Raw genomic sequence first — 20,976 nt, 5'->3', positions numbered from 1 at the left:
CAAGTCATACGGCAAATTAGAAGCTGAGCAGGGATTATAACTTGGATCTTTTGCTGCATGGTATAGTGACTTATTGCATGTCATCTCTACCACACCCCCTTTAATGAGTCCCATGAAACAGAATACTCCAGTCTCCAACTCATTAAAATACATAAGAAAGAAACAGTGAAGGGGATGAACACTTTTCTACAAAGAATTATAATAGGAGGCCTTTCCATGCAAACATACGGTAATGGATACATCTGTTATAAAGAATCCTGCATAGAAAGGGACATTTAGACATGCTGAGTACATTCATTTTTCTAATCAAAAATTAAAACATGTTGAAAGATAAAAACAAAGACGAATGACAATCTCCAATCTATCATTCTTCTTATTCCTTCCTGGAACAAATTTACTGTCCAGGGAATTGAAGTGAAAATTTTAATTCCTCACTCGGGCAGGCCCCAGGCCTTTGAAGGCCCCAGGAGAGGCCCCAGTAAAACATGACAATGGTCATACAATTTAAGTTAAAAATTTTAAAAGATAGAAAATTGTTTAAAGATATTAAATTTTAAAAGATGTTTTAATTGCAATTCGCTAAACTCTATCTTTTTCTACTCTGGCTTCCCCTCGTGTTAGCTCTGGAGGATTTACATGCATTTTGGAGATCTAAGAAGAAGCTGGCTTAGTGGTTCATATAGTTTGAATGCAGAATATATTTACATGGTTTGCAGTACTTCCCAGTAGAGGTACATTACTGCTAGCTCTCCTGGTGTAGGAATGTCTTCTAGGAAAATTCCTTCCACCCATAGCTCCAATTCACCAAGCATGGTGACATGAAGGAACAGGACCAAAGGACACGATGCAATGTAAACATGACCTACAATGGCCAGCACCAGAAATACATGGGTAGTAGAAAAGACAGAAGCTAGTCAAAAGTATATTTGATAATCATCAGATATGTAAAATTTCAAATGTAGAATTCAACTGTCATTGATGCCTCATCAAAACAAATGATCTGTCAAGAATATATTGAATTTGGCATAATCATAAATGTTCCATATGTGTTTTATTTTGTATGGGAATTATGGAAAATAAAATTAACCAGAATACTTGGGTTTGTAGGTTATGTATACCATGTATATCTCTGCATAAAGTTGTATATATTCTACATTACAACCACCAATATTTTGAAAGTTTTGTCAAAATTGCCATAAAAATAATTATCTTTCCATTGTCTATACAGAAAGTAACAATGGCATATAATTGTCATATGAAGAGACAATTAAAGGCTATACAACCAAAAAGTACAGAAAAAGTATATGAAGCAGTTAATTAGCAATATTATCCTTCCTGATTTTGTGATGTCTTTTAAAAATTAATAATTTAATTTCCTTTCTCATTATAAGTACATATTCATGTTGTTAACTTGTTTGTATTCCTAATATTTTTAGCTTTTTCTTATCCCAGTTGTTTTTAGCAGTAAGGTATTTTTAAGTTATGGTGTGTATTTTTAGACATAATGCTATTGCACAATAGTACACTACAGTATAAAGATAAACTTTATCTGAACTGTGAAATCCAAATATTTGTGTGATTCACCTTATTGTCATGTTTGTTTTAAAGGAAATAAAGCAAATGTATTTTTTAGCCAAATACATTTGTTCAGTGAATGAATGAATGTACATTTGTTCAATGAATAAATGAATAAAAATCAAGCCAACATTAAACAGTAAAGTGTATTCTCTAGTAATCAATAAATAGTTATATCAGAAGAAGTAAAAACTTATACCGCTTCGTTTTTCCAAAGACACATACAATTATACTAATGCTAAGCAGGCTTAAATCCAAAGCATTACTCCTTCATAAGGCTATTTTCAGTGCTGACCTGTTTATAAACAAATCCATTTGACTTAAGGATCATCTGTTTCTTGCACACAAAATGTAAGAGGATTATATTTCCCAAAGAATGAATACAGTAAAACTTCCTGTTGTTTTACCATTGGATAAGAAGAAACTACCAAAAGACAAGACAATGTTATATAATATAACTGCCCACAATCATTAATTAAATAGTTGTCAAATATTTTAGACGTACAGTTTCCCAAGAAGGTCATTCTGAATGGTCATATTACTAAAGCATACTTTGGAGAGCTGTAACCTCACGGTCTCAGGCATTCAAATGTTCCTACCTGGGATTGCATAGCATTACAGAGTCAAGGCTTGATATTAATTTAATGTAGCAATCTCAAGGGTTGACTCAGACTTGGGCTTGTGAAGAACCTCCTTTGAGGCTGTGTGGCCCTGTGTAACTTCTACCACTTCAGCCACCACCAACACCTCAGTGACTCTGTGATGACTATACAGCCATCTCCAGTAGCCTCATCAGGGCTCAACACCAGTCTGAGGAGCCTCCTACCTTTATACAAATCTCACCCACTGTGAAGTTGTCACAGAGATCTTTGAACCAGGCCCAGCCTACGTGATACCTGGACCTAGCCATTGTCCATCTAATCAAGGAAGCTACATGAGCTTCAAAGTGATGAGTCTGACATCTTCCACAAGTCTTTAATATCTTAACAAAGAAACTGCTCTGATCAGACTCAAGTGGTATTAATTTTATACCATGCTGACTTTCCTTCCTATACTTGGTAAGACTCAAATGGCTACCGTGAAAATCTATTATTGTTCCTCTTACAGGTCATCGAGAAGATATAGGGATGAAAAAGGGTCGTGGGGGCAGGAGCATCCACCACTGGTCTGCTTTGTGAGGCTAAGCACATACTCTAGTCTAACACTATTGAAGTGGTCACTTTTTGTTTGCATCTTTGTTCCCACAGGGCTCTTCTTCAGGAGAACAACAAATGTTTTCCTTTTTTGCCCCCTGGAAATAGTTACAGTATCTACATTACCCATTTGCTGTGCAAAAATGCATTATGTTTTCAGGGATGATTTGTAAACAAACAAACAACAACAACAAAACCCAGTAAACTTCCTAAAAACACATCAATGCCATCAAGTTTCCTAATGATCTTTCTTTTGGGCCTGTAAAATTGTATGGGCCATGATCAACTCTACTATAAAGCAGAGCTGAGAACAAGAAGGGGCACTGGCAGGCATTTTACTAATGTTCGACTCTGCTTGTCCAACATTATGGAACAAGGCTTCATAATCTCTTGTTCCATAAAGGAATTTATGGGGGTGGGTGCTACAAGTGCAGTTCTCTGTTCAGTTATGCACTGTCAGGGAAAGACATGGCCAAATACAGAGTTGACCTTCAAAAAAAAAAATTCCAATCCCAATCTGTTTTTCAACAGTAAAATATTTATGTATTTTGATATCTACTATATACGTCAGTAGGTCCTAGAGATAGAGGCCTTCAAAAAGATGAAAATGATCATATTCTGCTTTCATCAAGCTCATATTTTAAGGAGAGATGGACAATAAACAATAATGGACAATAATGAAACCCCTAGAACTAAAGTCAGGTGCTAGGAAGAAACAAAGAGGTACCTGTAAGAGAGAATAGAAGGTGACTCACTCTGGTTATGGAAGGTCATTCTGATAAGGAGACAATTAAGATGATACCTGGGGGTGGAGGCAAGCTTTCAGCAGAAGACAGAGCAAGCACTATGGCCTGAAGAATTCAAGCTCAAGAGTTGGATTGAATGAGCTCAGAGGAGAGGGTGAGAGGTGAGTTTGTAGAAAGAGGTGGGGCACCTCCCAGGTTCTAACAAAGAGTAGAGAAAAATACAGCAAGACTGATGGCTACATTATCTAATTTAAGAATAAGACAAGTGATACAAATCAAGTAAGTTTTTATTTTTTTTGGTGATGCTACAGGTTAAAATTTGGTGAATTTAAAAGTAAACATGAATTATGTAACTATGAAATTATAACCAGTTTATATAAATAGTAGGCATAGGTTCCCTCAAAGACTCATTACGGTTTCCAGAGTTTGTTGTGGAATCTGAGTCATTTTGGATCATCCTGGTACAGAAATAGTCATCCATTAGCCATATGAGTTTTTAGGTCTCTGATTTAAAACTATTTGCTTTCAAGGTTTTTTATTCAGTCATCCACATCAGGCATTAGTCTTGGATCACAAATGTTTGGCACAATTTAGACAATGGTAACAAATTCATCACTTTTAGTTTTGAGGTAACAACATTTCTTACAAAATTCATCCAGAAAAGCAAGCACCTATTTATGTGAACTAGCCTGGGAATGGCGGAATGGCAGTTTCTTTTTATACAAATATTCAGATTAACTTAATAGTTATACATTCCAATTCTTAGCTAAAATATGTAATACCTCACAAATTCAACAAGTGCATGTATTTAAAAGAATCAAAGAACATGCAGTTAAACAATTCTCTCATTCATACCTTCAGCCTCCCTGCACTGAGGCAACCAGTATTATCAACTTATTTCTTGTCCTTATAGAAATGTTTAATACATATTCAGGCTTTATTCAATATAGATGTTCAGTGCATGCGCACGTTTATATATTTTTTTTACACAAACAAGAGCGTATTTTACATAATGTTCTAAATCTAACTTGGTCCACTTAACTAAGTGATAGTCCCATAAAAACATAAAATTAAAAAAAAAAAAACCACTGTTTTAAATGGTATGGATCTATGATATTTAACTTAACCAGCTCAGAGACAAACAGTGAGGTTGTTGCCAGTCATTTTTTGTTACCTATCATAATGAACATGTGACTTTTTCTACTTGTTCTTGGAAATCAGTCTTGTGAAGAAAACATAGAAAGCAGCAGAAGGGAACAGTGCTGAGGTGTTAAGGAACTCCTGTTTAAGGGATGGTTGGGGAAATCATGTCCATCCCAGAGAGATCTGAGAACGAAACAAGAAGAAGCAAGAGAGTAAAGCATGAGGATGTCTGGGGAAACATTTCAGTCGGAGGAAACTGGACCAGCAAGTGCAAAGGCCCTGAGGCAGGAGCTCGCTCGGCAGGCGAGGACGACAGTGTGGCTAGATCAGAGTGGACCGGAGGAGGATGTTTGAAAATAATCCTGGGCACAGGCAGAAGGGGAAAGAAGTGGAAGCTTAGAGCCACAGTAAAAACCTCAGGTATGATACAGAAAGCAACAGTAACCACTGCAGAACCTAGGCATGGAAATGGCATGATCAGATTTTCACTTCAGGATCACTCTAGTGTTCTCTAGGGAAGGGGCTGTAGGAGCGAGAATGAAGTGTAGAGAACAGGGGCCCGTGACTACTGCAATCGTCTTCAGAGAGGTGACAGTGGCCCAGGCCTGCAGACAGGTGGGTGAGAAGGTGGGGAGTTGCCGTCTTTGGAATCTTGTGGGAAAGCAGAGCTAATAGAATTCTCTGTGGCTTGAGACAAGAGGCGTCGAAAAGGACAGCACTCAAGGAGAACCCCAAGGTTTCAGCATAACCAGCCAGTTGCACAAGGGTAACCCATGGGGAACAACATGAGGATAGAAGGCTTGGAGGGCAGAAGGGGGATGGAGTGTGCAGGGGAATGATGGGGGAAGAGACAGGTGTGTCAATGTTGAAGGCACATGAGATTCCAAAGAGATGGAAGAGGTAGTGATAAGGAGACAGATAAACAAGATCACTACGATGGCACTTGGAAACGAATTTGGACTTCAAGGGGAAGGAAGACTGGGCTTCGGGACATGAATCTTTAAGACTCTAGGATATAAGTATTATTGAAAGCCATAGACATAGAGCATACACATTTCACAAAGGTCCAAATACACCTCTCAGACAAGTCCTGAGAAACCAGATTGCCAGGTCAAAGTGTGTATGTACAGTTTTTAAATAAATATTATCAAAGTGCCACACAAATTGTAATATACCTTGTATTTAAGTTTAAAATATTTATCTCTGATGAACCAAAAGATATTTCAGCATCATTATGAACATCATGATTTCCATCATGATCTAGATGATGCAGATGTATGAGGTACTAGTTGAGGTGCTTTCAGGCAGATATACTTGTGAAACACACACGCATATTTCTACCAGGAATTAGCAGATACACAAGTGCATACATTCCTGAAACACTATGGGAGATCAATATAATTAAAACTATTTCATAAATGAAGAAACTAAGGTCCTAAGGAATGCAAGAGTATTCTCAAAGACCCCTAGCTAGTAAGTTGGTTAGGGTCTGAACTTAAACTGAGGCCCGGTTTTCTCTCCATTACTCATAGGCTGAAGCAAAGACTTAACTTTTCCTGAATACAAAGTAAGGTATTTAGAATTACCATAGATGCATATTCAGTGTGAAATGCATTTGAAACACTGCCACTACCTGCAAATATGTACTGTCCTTCAGTTCCTCCCCTGATGCTGTTCAAGGCATCTGGGATACATCAATGAGCAAGAACAAAGAGTTCTCATCTCATAGCGGTGGAAAGAGGTAGTGATGGGGAGACAGAAAACAAACATAAACACCAGAGAATATTATACTTATGTCACAAGGAGATGAATGCTATGAGGAAAAGTCCCACCTCCTAAAAAAAAAAAAAAAAAAAAAAAAAAAAGACACACAAAAAATAGACCAGCAGTACCAGGGGTTGGGGAATACAGCAGGCTCAATATTTAAAAGCATAGGAAAGGTTGACCTCATGGAAAAGGCTATAGTTGAACAAAGACTTGAAGGCATTGCAAGAATTGTTGAAGGTTTGGCTCTATATAAAACTAGCCTGGTCCTTGATGTTGCAAGGTGAGGACCAGAAAAGAATATGTGAACTGAATGCCCTTAGGCAGAAAAAATAATCTCAAACATCTGATCACAGATATAATGATGCCATTTTCATATGGAAAGGATGCTATGTCTACCCCATCATGGCCACTTCTATGGTTAGCTTTCTTAATAGTAGTGGCAGATTCTCTCAGCAAACCAGCTACTTGGTGTTGTACAAGGTCAGTGCTTTCTAAAACCCCATGGATGATTCCCACCAGAACCAGATAATGACAATAGAAGTCAAGCTACTATAGCTCTTCTGTGACTTGGGGACCAACCTGTGTAATAAAATAATAATGAACATGACTCAAACACTTGAGATCAGAGAGTGACACACAAGGCCTAAAGGGAACATGGACTATATAAAATCCAAATCCTTATTTAACAGATGGTAAAACAAGGTTCAGGGAGGTGAAGTGACTTAATCAAGGTCACAGAGTAAGGCAGTAACAAAACTAAAGTCAGCTAAACTGAAAACCAATGAAAACTGAAATTCCAGGTTTCTGTCTTTTCTGCTTGAACTCCTGGTTTCACATTACTTTCACCAATCATCTACACACAGATTTTTTGAGCAATACTTAGAGACAAATTGCAAAAAAAAAAAAAAAAAAATCACTTTTCTAACATAAAGAAAGCACACATAAATGACAAACACTTGTATAATGGTACTATGTACTAGTCATTGTTCTACATGTATTTAATCCTCACAGAGATATAATTAGTACTTGCCTTACGATCATTTCTATTTTACAGTTGAGCCAATGAGAAAGAGTGGTTAAGTAATCTACCCCAAATCTCTTTGCTTGTTAAAGGCATAGCAAGCATTTGAACCCAGAGCGTTTGGCTGGAAAATCTGTTGGTTCATTTCTTATATTCAATGCTTCTAGATAGATGTGAATAATTGATTATAACAATGTGATTACTAATGAAAACAATATTTTTGTGACCATATTAGCTAGAATTTCTCAATACGGATATTGATTTTAAGACACATTATTGAATACCTATTGAGTGACTACTGTATTCCAGCCAGAGTGCAAGTTACTGTAAGTACAGGTGTTGTGTCCCAGGTCATAAACCATGCTTGATATGTCTCTAAAACCTATACATTTTTACAGCATCACGAAAAGCAGTTACAACAAATTAGGCACATCCTTCTATAGTGATTCAACAGTTTCATAAAATTAGAATAGATCCAGTAGATTCTCCCTTGACAATTATGTTTGGCAAGAATCTTTAGCTATTACCTGTGCTCTCAAATGCTTGCAATGAAACCTGTGGTCTGAAAGGAATTGCTCATCTCATTTTTGGTCATTTCATGTTTTTGGTTTTTTTTTTTTTGTTTCTTTGTTTGTTTTTTTAATCAAAGTTTCTGGAAACAAGCATGATAAAAATAGCTAAACAGCATGCATTTTTCTAAGCACCTGCATGCTTTCATGTAGATATGTATATACGTATGTATGTCTATTGAGGTATAGTTTACTTCTAGTAAAATAAACAGATATTAGCTATATAACCCAATGAGTTTTATAAATCTGAACATCTTTGGGAACAATATTCAAACAGGAGAGGGAATGTTTCTATCACCCAAGAAAATTCCTTTGTTCCTCCTCTTAATCAATTCCCATCCCCAGAGGCGGTGACTGCTCTGATTTCTATCACATTTAATGTTTTCAGTCTTAGCTATAATCCGATGAGGTGGTTCTAACTTTGAGGCCTGGATTCTCGGCCACCATACTGTCCTCCTGCAACTCTGCTCAACACAGACTTAGACCATCTCAATAGTGTTCTCTGAGAGAATGAAGCCACAACTTAATTATGCCCTAACTTCTCTCCCATGCATCTAGAATATGCACCACCCTTGAGAAAACAGAGAACACGGTCACTCAAATCACTGTCTACTTTCTTTGGATCAGTTGAGAAACTCTACTTAGAAAAATAGAGCAGACAAATGTAAACATGTACAGGTCAGATGGTGGGGTCAATGAATGAGGTGGGCATATGCCCTCTCAAAAGAACAGGAGCTGACCACAGCCCACCAGCCACTGTGCCCAAGAAATTAAACAGGGAATGCCTGTCATCTTCAGCTTTTTCTAGAAGATTGACATCATGATATCTTAGGATGTTTAAATGTTTGGTAACTAAGTCAATTAAAACAAACAAACAAACAAACAAAAAAACACTTGGTGAGTCAAAACGTACCCACAGTCCAAGTCTTTGGGTTGCTGGCTTATGACCTGCTGTTTGGATCAGCAGCCTGGAAACATCCGAGATGGGGGGTGGGGACACAAACTTTTGAAGGTCTCAGCCAATGTTAGGAGTTAATCTTTCTCATTACCTGGTAAAAATTATGCTGTCCAGACACTGGCCTATTATCAATATTCCTGACCCCTGAGGGAAGCAGATAAGTACTTTGGTAAACACACACTGAACAAATAACAAAAAGAAACTTGCGAGGGTGAATGGAATCCAATAAAGAAATAGAGGGAAAGGGCTAGAAAGATTATAGAACACGAGAGAGAAGAGAAGTCAACCATAGGTAACAATAGGAATGAAAGGAACACAGTGTGGCTCTGTTCCTCGCTGTCCTTACCCTGGAGCAATCTTCTTTCATTGAATACGCAGTGCCAATACCACAACCCCAATGAGGGTTAGTACAAGATCTTGTCGAGTGATTCGTTTAGAGAGAGGAGCTTACCCTGATATTTATTTACTCTGAACTCAAAGAATCGTTTTGGTGGCTGAATACGTCAACTCCAGCAAGTAACAGCAGGGTTTCCAGGCATTCACAATATACTATTTGGAAGTCAAGGTGCTCACAAGACAGTCTGATACTATCACACTGGCAAGGAAAAGTGGTCTGAGCAAGGAGGGAGTTTCTAATCCCTGGCAATATAGTTTTTATCAGGGAATTGTTCTTGCTCTAATAGGTGCCATTGCTTTATCAGGGAAAAAGAAGAATAAAGTGATTGCATCCATATCCTCCTACACATCCTGAGCTCCATTAATACAACCTCCAACAAAGCTTTCTGAGCAAACCAATCTCACAGGATTTATACACTAAGTGAACCATGGTGACATGCTCCTCCCCAGTCCTACAGACCTGTCTGAGAGGCAGGTCAGAGGCTACAGCTTACACGGTTTCCTTTATATGAGGCAGTTCACACTCTGCAACAGGAATTTGAAACAATAATGAAGACCTTTCTGTGTGGCAAGAAAAGTGAAACAAAGGGAAATGTGGAATTTCTAGAGAAATTTGGGCAACATAGGAAAAGTAACCCAGACAATTCAGAGTAAAACATCCTCTCCTTTGTTGATTGTCTGAACTCTTCATTTTTACCTCGATCTACCTTCTTCACTCTTTGTCGATTTGCCTGGTGCTATCTCAGTTCATCTTAACTATATGTATTAATATATTTGACATATTTAAGTGCTTACTGTGTGCAAAGGACAATGCTAAGTGCATTATCTGTACAATCTCACAACACACTATGAGGCAGATACTACTGTCATGTCTATTTTAGACATTAGAAAATCGGGACACATTTTGGAGATGATGTAACTTGCCTACGGCCACACAGCCAGGACCCCAGTCTGCGTTTGAGGCAGACCCTGAGCTCAGTTCACAATATAACCACTTTTCTTCCACAGCAAGATGATACCCCCTTCCGTTTTTTTTTTCTTTCTTGCTGTGCTTCCTCTCCCTACAATCACCCTCTTCCTTTTTGGTTAACAGATGTGTGAAGTCCTCACCATGGGTGTGCATTGTTCAGATGACTAAGTTGAGTTCAATGAGCCATAGTTTTTGTCAGGAGAAGGCTCACTGAAATATGTTCAGAGAAGAGTAAAGAAAGAGAGCAGCAAAAGTTGGAGAAATGGGTGAAATGACTCAAGATGCCCACCCTTAAGGGAGACAGACTAAGAGTTATTCTTAAAGAAAAGGAAGAGCCTCAGAATTACAAAAATCATAGGTTGTGAAAACAGAAAACAATTCAGAGGTATCAGATCATCTTACAGATGGGAAATCTGAGATCTGAAGATGAATGGAGCCAAACCTGAGCTAAGATTTCTGACCACCTCTACCTTTCCTCCCTCTCTCAACCCCACTTCTGCTCCTAGTACCAGCACGTTCCTCAGACGTGGCTTAGGAAACTATCCAAGATGCTTGAAACCAGAAGTGTTTCTGACTTCAGATTTTTTGGATTTTGGAATATTTGCATTATACTTACAATAGAACATTCCAAATCTGAAAATCCAAAATCTGAAATGTTCCAATAAATAATGCCTTTGAGCACCATGTCAGTGCTCAAAAAATTTTGAATTTTGGAACGCTTCAGAGTTCAGATTTTTGGATTTGGGAAGCTCAACACATGTACAATCAACAATGTAGTATGTGTCCTTGGAGTTTTTTTTGAGATGGAGTCTTGCTCTGTCACACAGGCTAGAGTGCAGTGGTGCCATCTCGGCTCCTGCAAGCTCCGCCTCCTGGGTTCACGCCTTTCTCCTGCCTCAGCCTCCCGAGTAGCTGGGACTACAGGTGCCCGCCATCACGTCCGGCTAATTTTTGGTATTTTTAGTATAGATGGGGTTTCACCACATTAGCCAGGATGGTCTCGATCTCCTGACCTCGTGATCCACCCGCCTCGGCCTCCCAAAGTTCTGGGATTACAGGCATGAGTCACTGTGCCTGGCCTGGAGATTTTTTAAAATAAAAAAGTAAAATTAAAGACATGTCTTCACCAGGATAAGGCATATATAACACTTTGTTCTCTCTTTCGAAAGTTTATGTTAATAAGAAAATGACCATGGGCAGGGCCTTGAACAAGCTTTGCTCCCGGGAATTACTCACCATCTCCACCTGGTCCCTTCACTCAACACTCCCGGCAGTAATGTCTCTGCAAGGAACAAATATGGGTTAAAAATAAGGCCTTAAGAGCCTGCCCCCTCCTTGCCTAGGAAATCTGAACCCTCAGGCAATGCCATTCTTACAAAATGTGCTTTCTGATTACTTCCAGAAGGCAGGGCAGGCTGACCATGCAGTCTCCTGTGGTGAAGTGGCTAAAACAATTCTCTTCACCAAGGCCACCGAGTATCTGCACACTTTCAGTCCAACAAATCAGTGCCTGGTGGCTTTGGCTGTTTCTAATATGTGTGTTTCATTCCTGTGCCGAGGGCTCCTCCCTGCACTCTCACTGCCCAGTTTGTGGTGTGGCCATTCCTCGCCCTTCACTGCCTCCACCTCTGCCCTGGATTTCTTCCTCTGTATCCTTCTCCCTTCTGCTGCTTACTTTTTCTCTTCAGATGTCAAAGGGAGCTTGACTTTTCCCTACTTTACTTCTAAAAAAGAGAGAAACTATAGAGTTTCTACCAAGTTTCAGGCACTGCTCTTTATAATCCTGCAACCTGGAGTTGCTATTTCACGCCTCTTCTGCTCAATGCTTGATGCACGCTAAATATAGAGGAGTATGACACCCGAGCTCATGGAAGGCTCCCTTTTTCATTGGCAGTGGGCTTGGCTGTGGTTCATGGCAGTTCCTAATCTGTCTTGGCATTTTTCTCACTCATTAGGCACTTTAGGAGAAAAAAAATAAGGTCACAGTCCATCCTGACTTCTAACTACACCCCCTTCCTTTCCTCAAATCCTGAGGTCCCCAAACCCTCCCCACACCACCCCAATACAAACATGAAATTAATAAAAGAAAATGTTCATGAGCCATCTCTTAGAATAAAGATATCCTGCTGCCAGTCCTGTCCCAGTTCCCTCCTCCAAGTACAACACTGTGGAAGAAAAAAGAAAATTGCTGGCTGAAAATCCTGACCTTCTACCAATAGGACAGAATGTGTGCCTTCTCATTCTAGGTCCTATGCAGAGGAAGCAATGAGAAACGCTGGCTCTCCACTTTTCTTTCAGCATTAACCTCAGGCTCTTCTATTAGCTACTTGTTTAAAGATTGTAAGACACAAGTAAATGCACACCTGTTGTCACAGAGATCTACCCTAAGAGGTCTAGTCACTCCTTAGCTACTCAAGAAGTATCCAAGATTCCATTCATTCGTCCATCTCCCCAACTAGACTCTTCGCCAAGCCCCCTTCGGAAAAAACCAATGTTGTCACAGATTGCTGCGCTAGTAATCGTAAAGCAGTTGTAAGGTTTAGCTTGGCTTTGGGCCGAACCAGTCTCTCAAATGCAATGACATTGTATTGTGTGTTTGCTAAATGCTGTACTTAAAACAAGGTATAGCTTTCCAATGACAGAATGTCTGTATTGCAAGAGTTGATAAGGAAGCACCAAAACTGAGGAAGAAAACTGAGACCCCTGTTGTGCTGAAAATTTTCAAAACTTTGATTTTTATAAAAAGCTCTTTTTCAGTAAGGTGCAAAATAAGACCAAGCAATCAATGAAATAAAATTCACACCATTATGTCTCTGTCCTTTAAGAAGTATTTTGAGTAAACTGCCATTTTCTGTTACTTTTTTATTATCTATGTTTCCTAAAATACAGAAGTGTTTTTGAGAGTAAAACTGCAAATTACTTCAAGTGAGAAAATTAGAAATGATTATAGAAACAGAATTACAAACGTTGATCCAGCATACTTCTAGGCAAATATATCACTGACAGTCAAATCCCAGATAATGACAGTCAAACTCCTATAGAAAAGATTTTAGAAATCCATACACACATATCTGTTTCGACACTCTGAAAGTGTCATCCAACCTAGAAACTTCAAACTCTGATTCCCTCCTAAATGAGAGCCATTTTCTGCTATGTAAAAAAAAAAAAAAAAAAAAAAACCTCCCCGTTAAAACTCTTGTGAAGCAAAGCACACAGTTTCATCTAAAATTATCTTCCTTGCCAGTGAACGGCCCTTCCACGCAGAAAGGAAAAGTTACAGATGGTTGGAGCAGGGTGACAACATAAGGAATTCACATACTTCTCTTTACACAATAATGTTGCCAGCTAAATCCTAACTTTCAAAAAAAGTCTCTGCCCTGCCGAAAATCAGACCTTAAAGGGGGAAACGCACAGATTGGAGCCCCACGCCAATTGTTTACATGACCGAGTTCTAATTTGCTAATTCACACACACACACATGCACACACTAAAAACTCGGAGTGGCTGCAAACATAGCAGGCAGACAGCTTAGAAAGTGAACAGACCCGTGCAAACGCAAGAACTGAACAGTACCCTACCTCTCTTGTCCGTTTCACAAACCGGCCGATGAAAACCGCCCGTGATCCCAGGGCGTGCTGAGCAGCTCTGAAGGAGGTGGCCACTCGGCCGGCTGAGTGTGAGCAGGCCCAGCCTGTGCTCAGAAGCTGCCCCAGTCAGATTTTCCAACTGCAGAACTGCAGCCAAGTCCCTGCCCATGCCTGAAGAATTTCCTGAACAGCATTCCCGTTCTTTTTCTGTCTGCTTTGAAACCGTACTCTGTACTTCAGTATGACTTTGTCAGACCGACTCACAGCTACTGGGCTGTCTCCAGTTATCAATGGGAAACACATGTGTCAAGCACCGGCTCACTCCCCTGCAACAGCGCTCACGGTGTCTGCCGGGCTCATACTCACAACCAGAAAGAAAACTGCTTCTACAACCAATTCTGATTTTTCAGCCATTCTCCACACAGCCTCTGCTCTGTAGTGCTAGATACTGGAGATAAGTCCTCTCTTTCTTCTGCTCAACACTGCTCCTTTTTCACTTACTCCTTACCCTTGAGTCCCCAGCTGACCCCTGTCAGCCCCCTGAGCTCTTGCCAGTCCTGATAACAAGCTTATTACAGCTGAGAGATGTAAATTCTAATTTGTTCTCCCTACCTGCCGCTTCCTAAGTCTTTGCTCAAAATTTCAATTGCTGGAGGGGGAGCAATATTTTTAGCATTTCCACACTGGTACAGTTCTTCGGAGCTGTCCCCTCAACCTGATATGTACATCTTTTGCTACAGCAACTAAAAATAATGCAATTATTTTTCAGGCACTTTTGTTGCTCTCTGCTCTGTAAAAGTGCTGGTCCAAAAATGTAACATTTTATAGGCTGTTGCAATGTGTGTTATGGTTATGGAAAATAGAAAAGAATGTACTTTGAATCAGAATGCGTCCTAATTCTGTGCACCTGTGAGTATTTCTGGATGACACTCCCTCATGATGCCCTGTGTACATTCTGTTGGATTTGGTGCTCTGCCTTTGACATTTTCCCTTTCCATGCAACCTCAAAACAGGAGGAGGACACCCCTCTTCTCCCACACTGAAAAACCCCCATATCTAAAGAGCCAGACTAAGTTGTCAAGGTAACATTATAGAAAAGAGGTGATTTAAAGAGACAGGAACATTTGTTTTGAACTGTTTCTTTTTTCTGTTTTGCTATTAACATTTTACTTCCAAAAATCACATCCCATTGGCAACTTATTCTAAAGAACTGGCTTGCCAGAGTTTAAGTGTTGTATGTTCTTGAGGGGATGTTGTAAGTAATAGGATTCAGGGGTCTTGAGTTTAGCATCAAATTACAGTGGGTGCTTTCAGCAGGATTAGATTTTCACCTCAGGAAGCAGTGGGGTGGGGGGGCAGTGTGGGGAGGTGTGTGTGCACATCTAAGGCCAAGATGCAATTACAGAATCAGATCTTTGGAGTTGGAAGACACTCCAGAGATCATCCAATCCAAATTGTTTCTACCCTTCATTTTACAGAGGGAATTAGAGGCCCAGACAAATGAGATGACTTGTGCAGTGTTTGAAAGACAGTTAATACCAGGGCTGAAGCTGGAAATGGGATTGGTGCTCTCTTTTTCTGTGTGCTTTCTCTACTGCAGCATAATTTGGGAAGGTGATATCATCTAGCCTTCTAATCAGATAGCCTGGGTCTAATCATAGCTCTGCATCTTACTGGCTATAAACCCTGGTCAGCTTGCTTAACCTCTCTCGATCTGTTTCCTCATCTGTGAAATGGGAACAATAATAGAATCTATCGACAGAATTGTTAAGGATTCAGTGAGATAATCTGTGTAAAGCGTTTATGACTGCCTATAAATACATTTTGGTTTTTTTTTAATGGAGCAAAAGCCAAACCTTTTCTCTAACCTAAAAGCAAAGTGGTACTCTCCCATCTAGTGTGAGTTCTAGAATAAAGTATTTGAGTGGCTAGTTTTCTGCTGCTTTAACTTTATGTAATAGGGGCCTATCACCTTAAACTTGGAGAACTGTCCTGAAGCCTTATTGGAACATTAAGCCAGCCACACCGCTACTTTCCATTTATTCCCTAAACATAACACTGAAGTCTTTCCTTGAGATTAACTCACAGAAAAGAAAAACAGCAAGATCAAATCTGCAGTCAGTTACACGAGGCTGAACAAAGTGTCATTCTAGAGAACTGGCCTTTCTCTTTATACCTTAAGAGCTCAAAATTATCATTCTATAAATAGAAGACTATTAACAATTACAATGTCCATGTTTGGAAACGGCAAAGTCCTAAATTAACAACAACGGCAAAATAAAATCCCACAAGTTGAGGAAGAAATCTTTCGGAGAAAATAGCTGCTACAAATTCTAAAGAATCAGATTTCTACATGGGGTTCCCAGCTTTTGTCTTAGAGCCAGTGGTAGCAAATGGCTAATGAACCGCTTATTGTTTATTGTTCACGTTTTATGCCCTGCTTCTTTTGGGGGAAAAATAAGTTTTAAATAGTTGAAGAAGTTAATTTGGAATGTTCTGGTAATCAATTAAAAAAAAAAAAACTCAAGCTGATGCTTAGCCCTAATCAAACAATGCTGATATGATTCACAAACCCTGCCCTCATGTCTCCCCAAAGACTTGTTACATGGCTCATTTCAGTGTGGGCATCTGGAGAGATCTCAGTTTGAAACCCAGCTTTATTACTGCTAGCTAGAAAATCCTGAAAATGTATTAATTCTAAGGTTAAGAAACGTTATGCAAAACTTGAAAAATAAAGCCAAAACGTAGTCTTTTTTTTTTTTTTTTCCAATATCATATGTGGGAATTATTTAACAGGCCCTCTCAAGAAGTATTTAAAGGGAATGTCATTTGTTGAAATTAGTTTGCTATTGAAAAACGTTTCCAGATTTATTACAGGTACATGTTAACTTGGAGACTTTTATCTGATAAAGATGCAAATAATTTCTTTCCAGTAGAGAAAATAACCTCAAATGTGATGATTTATTGCCCTCCAGGACATTACCAGTCTTGTTTCTAACGTAGCAATCTCTGCTAGCATCCCTTTGTTAACAAACCTATAAATACTGAGCTCTTCAAATGTTCTTGGAACCAGTCTTACCATCACACCAATTCCCCTACTAATTAAGGAGTCATGTAAAATATCTGACGTATTCATTTCATATTTATATGTCACGTTTTTAACTTTTTAAAAATTATAATTTGACAGTTTTATTCTTTCCACCTATATGAGTGTTATGAGTACTACGTGAGATATTGTGTGATAAGCACTTAGCAAAATGCATGGCACACAGTAAATGCTCAAACTATGTAAGCACTGCTAGTATTTAATACGATAGGACTACTTGGTTCTCAGTTTTGCAAAGGACTCCTCATCAGTCTGCTTCCTATTACACTTTTTATTCTTACCATTAGATTCCTGAATCCCTTCTGCAATGGCTGTTCCTGCTAGAATCCTTCCATACATGGTGACCTCTTTGCTTCTCACAGATTTCCACTTTTAATGTTCTAAAATTACAACTAAAATATGTCTCCCTATAACATATTCTATAGTTGCTAATCACAGAAGTCGGTTAAAAATTATGATATTGAAGATCATATGAACCAGAAAACTTCAATCTTCACTTGAACATAAACTCCATGAGGGCAAGGATTTTTGTCTACTTCATTTTTCTGCCATTTTTCCAATGTCTAGGATGGGTATATAGTAGACCCTCATTTTTGCCCATTGAATAAATAACATCTTTTGACTTACTTGAAAACTGAGATTCCTACATTATCCTTTTCAAAGGATATTTTGACTGTAGATTAAAAATATCTGGAGCTACTGAACTACTTCTCTCCATTGTGGTTTAGATTCCCTTTGTCACCTGGATGGCTTTTTTTTCTGGGAATATTTCAGTTTCCTTAATTTCCTCCTTGAGTGTGGTGCTGAGAAGTGAACAAACTTTGCAGGTACACTGGGTCTAACGCAAAGAGAGCAGGAACAACTCCCTCTCTCATTCAGAAGCTATACTTCTGTTGATGCAATCCATGAACGTGTTAGGTTTGGAGGCAAGAACCTGGAGTTATACTGAGTCATGTCATTGTGGCCCACTCTATGACAGGTGCTAGTTCTAACCTCATCTCCCACACTATTTACGTCGATGATTTTGAAGCCTAGATTTATGTTAGAATCACCTGGGGTAGCTTTTAAGCTGACTAGCGCCAGGGTCCCACCCCAGAGGTTTTTATTCTATTAGAATCAGATGGCCACCAGGCAACAGTATTTTTTAATCCCCTCAGATGATTCCAATGTGAGCCAGACTTAAGAATTACTAAGTTACAGGATCTTTTAAAACATAAACCTGATTGTGGCGCTCTTTGACCTCAAATCTTTAAATGGCTGACCACTGCTTGAAAGGGCACAGCAGCAACCCTCAACTGGTCCCTCACACCTTCTATAGCCTCATCTGCTGCCACTCCCTCATTCTTCTAAGTCTTCAAATAAATCATGTATCTTTCCACTTTAGGAGATTGAAGAAAAGCTGTTCTCACCTTCTGGACAGATATTACTGTTTCCTAGAAATTGCCCTCACTCTGTGTTCACGCAGTTAACTCTTACTCAGCTTTTAAATTTAACCTCCATTATCACTTCCTCTAGAATTTATTTCTCCCTAAACCCTCAGACCCAATAGTCCCCTGTTATAGAAGCCTAGAGACTAGCACCTATTTTAATTTTAGATACATCTTTGTATTTTTATCTGATTCATGTTAATCTTTCCTGAGAGACAGTATTCTCCATGAGGGCAGAGACCTGGCCTGCTTTCCCCAGGTTGTATCCTATTCCTTCCTAGCTTGTAGGAAGTACACAATAGATATTTTTAAGTAAGTGAATACAGGTTTTAAAAAAATCCAAGTACAGGAACATGCATATAACCCAACTTTCTATATCTTGACTTTTTAGATTTCATTTATTCTTTCTGACCTGTTAAAATATTGTATTGTACTAGCAAACCAGCTTGTCTCATAAGATGTAAACAATCTCAAAAACTAATAAGCCATTTGTACATTTATCCAAAGGACTTGTGCGATATTAGCAAGTCAGTCGTCAGGCAAAATCTGTAAGGCCTGAAATACCAGTGAGGCTGTGAATACAGGGAGTGTGGTCTGTTGTGCCACTGACTTGGGGTGGAGGGTGGGGTAGTTTGAGGTAACACAGTAAGGTCATACAGAGAGAGGCACAGAGCAGTTACAGCAAAAGCCTGAAAAGAGGCGATCATCAGGACCCTTTTGGTTACAGCAGACGGAACTCATTCAAATTAGCCTAAGGAAAAAATAGGACGGGGGTAGAGATGTACTCAATCATAAAACTGTAAAGCCAAGAAGTGGATGTGAAGGCAGGACTGGGAGTAACAGCTGAAATGTAATCAAGACTCTATCTCCCTCTTGCTTCTCTTGGCTTCACCCACAGTTTTACTCTCTCCTTTGGGTGGTAAGACACCCACTGGTAGTCACATGCTCACTTTCCCTAGGAAAATAGATCTTTTCCAGATTGAGTCACATGCTCATCCATCCCAGAACAAATCTCTGTGACCAGGAGAATGGTGTCCTCAAGTTGGTCCTATTTGGCTCCATAACAACCCTGGAGGCAAAAAGAAGGGGTCACCGCCATCTTACCAGAGCAGCTGAGTAGGGTTATTAGGAAATTGAGAAAAGGTGGTGGGTAGATTAAAGTATCAGGTGAATTATGGATGACAAAATACCAAAGACTCACTTCAGTATCTTGCCCAGAGAAGGTTTTATTTTTTTAATTTGTTTTTCAGAAATATTATGAGGCAATATTTAGGCAAAGGACAGAAACAGTATTTATTTATTCTATGAAAGCCCAAAACAGTTGAGTTAGACTTAAACTAATGGCAGATGATTAGGGCAGTAACACGATGCCAATCTTTCATCTTAGAGTTCATTTCGTAAATAATGCCTGATGGGAAATGACACTCACTCTGCTTTGGCTCTTCAAAACAGAGTAAATCCAACGCTACTTTTCCACGGCCAAGGACAAAATTATCTGACTGACTTTGAAGAGACATTTCTATGGAAGGAATCTGGACCAGGAAGTTTGGCTCAGGGACAAAACAGTGACCCAAACATTTTGAGAATATCTCTATTGGCCAGACACAGTGTCTAAACTGAAGTCATCTTCGGTTTTGGAAATTCAAATATATACATGGTACACAATGAGGAATTCTCAAGCTAAGTCATTACTTTCAGAAGGAACTCATACATTTGATAATTAGTTTAATGTGATTAGTAATGAAATGTATTGCAAACATACCTTTTTAAAAGAAATTAATTAAAGAGCACGAAGCAAATACTGATATAGCCGAATAGATGGCTCCATGTATTCTGTTTCTTTTCAGTGAAAAACACTGATCAATTCTTTTAACGTTCATTCTGGTCCATAATTTCTCATTGCATTATAGCTTATGTAAGTAAGCTCTTGAAATATCACATTTTTATTTGGAAATAAAATTTATTGATCAATAAAAGGAGGCTAGACTACATGATAAGCACTCCATAATAGGCAGAAAAAAATAAGACCTGTGCTTAAAAAATGCATAGCATCACTCATCTTTATTTTTACAATCATATCAGTGCTCAGTGGTACAAGAGACAACTGTTGGCTGCAGGAATTCCAAGCTAATGGTACACTTCTTGAATGGGGAGTGCTGGTTGATGCTAAAGGCCAAGCCTCAAAATCCAACCCTAAAACCCAATAATTGTACACACACACACATATACACATCAAAGGCTATTAAAGACAAATAATTCAGCATTATACATTTCAAATGATTTAATCTTTAGAAGGGGTTTATTAGATATGTGAGAGAAGCATAGTTGAGCAAATCCACAACTAGCACAGTGCCTGGCACATAATAGTTGCTTCATAAATATTATTTCACAAATAATGAACATTGCTAGTAATTCCTGATATCCTTTCTGCAATGGATTGCAGAGAAAATAACTTTATATAATTTTAAATCTCTCAGATGGTGAGCTGTGGCATATTCTGATGTAAAAGGAAATGATA

At 38.9% G+C, this 20,976-nt stretch overlaps 1 protein-coding gene across 3 annotated transcripts in view; it reads right to left on the bottom strand.

Annotated features, from left to right (window-relative positions):
* The window catches only part of SGCD (sarcoglycan delta), a 625,408-nt gene that overhangs the window by 408,094 nt on the left and 196,338 nt on the right, over nt 1-20,976 (bottom strand). Inside the window, exons 1-2 of one of the 3 annotated variants that reach the window (XM_005558374.5) lie at nt 13,917-13,985; nt 11,575-11,620 (exon numbers count right to left, since the gene is read on the bottom strand). The exons of 1 other annotated variant lie outside the window; for it this stretch is intronic. In XM_005558374.5, coding sequence (XP_005558431.3) covers nt 11,575-11,577 — 3 coding nt within the window. In that variant the 5' untranslated portion in view covers nt 11,578-11,620; nt 13,917-13,985. Of the gene's footprint in view, nt 1-11,574; nt 11,621-13,916; nt 13,986-20,976 lie in introns of those variants that run through there. One more of the 3 variants, XM_015452192.4, reaches the window with a different exon arrangement.

Source organism: Macaca fascicularis, chromosome 6 (genome assembly GCF_037993035.2).
Source record: "Macaca fascicularis isolate 582-1 chromosome 6, T2T-MFA8v1.1".
Classification (NCBI taxonomy): domain Eukaryota; kingdom Metazoa; phylum Chordata; class Mammalia; order Primates; family Cercopithecidae; genus Macaca; species Macaca fascicularis.
The sequence above is the reverse complement of the archived record's forward strand: the minus strand, read 5'-3'. Positions and strand labels throughout refer to the sequence as shown.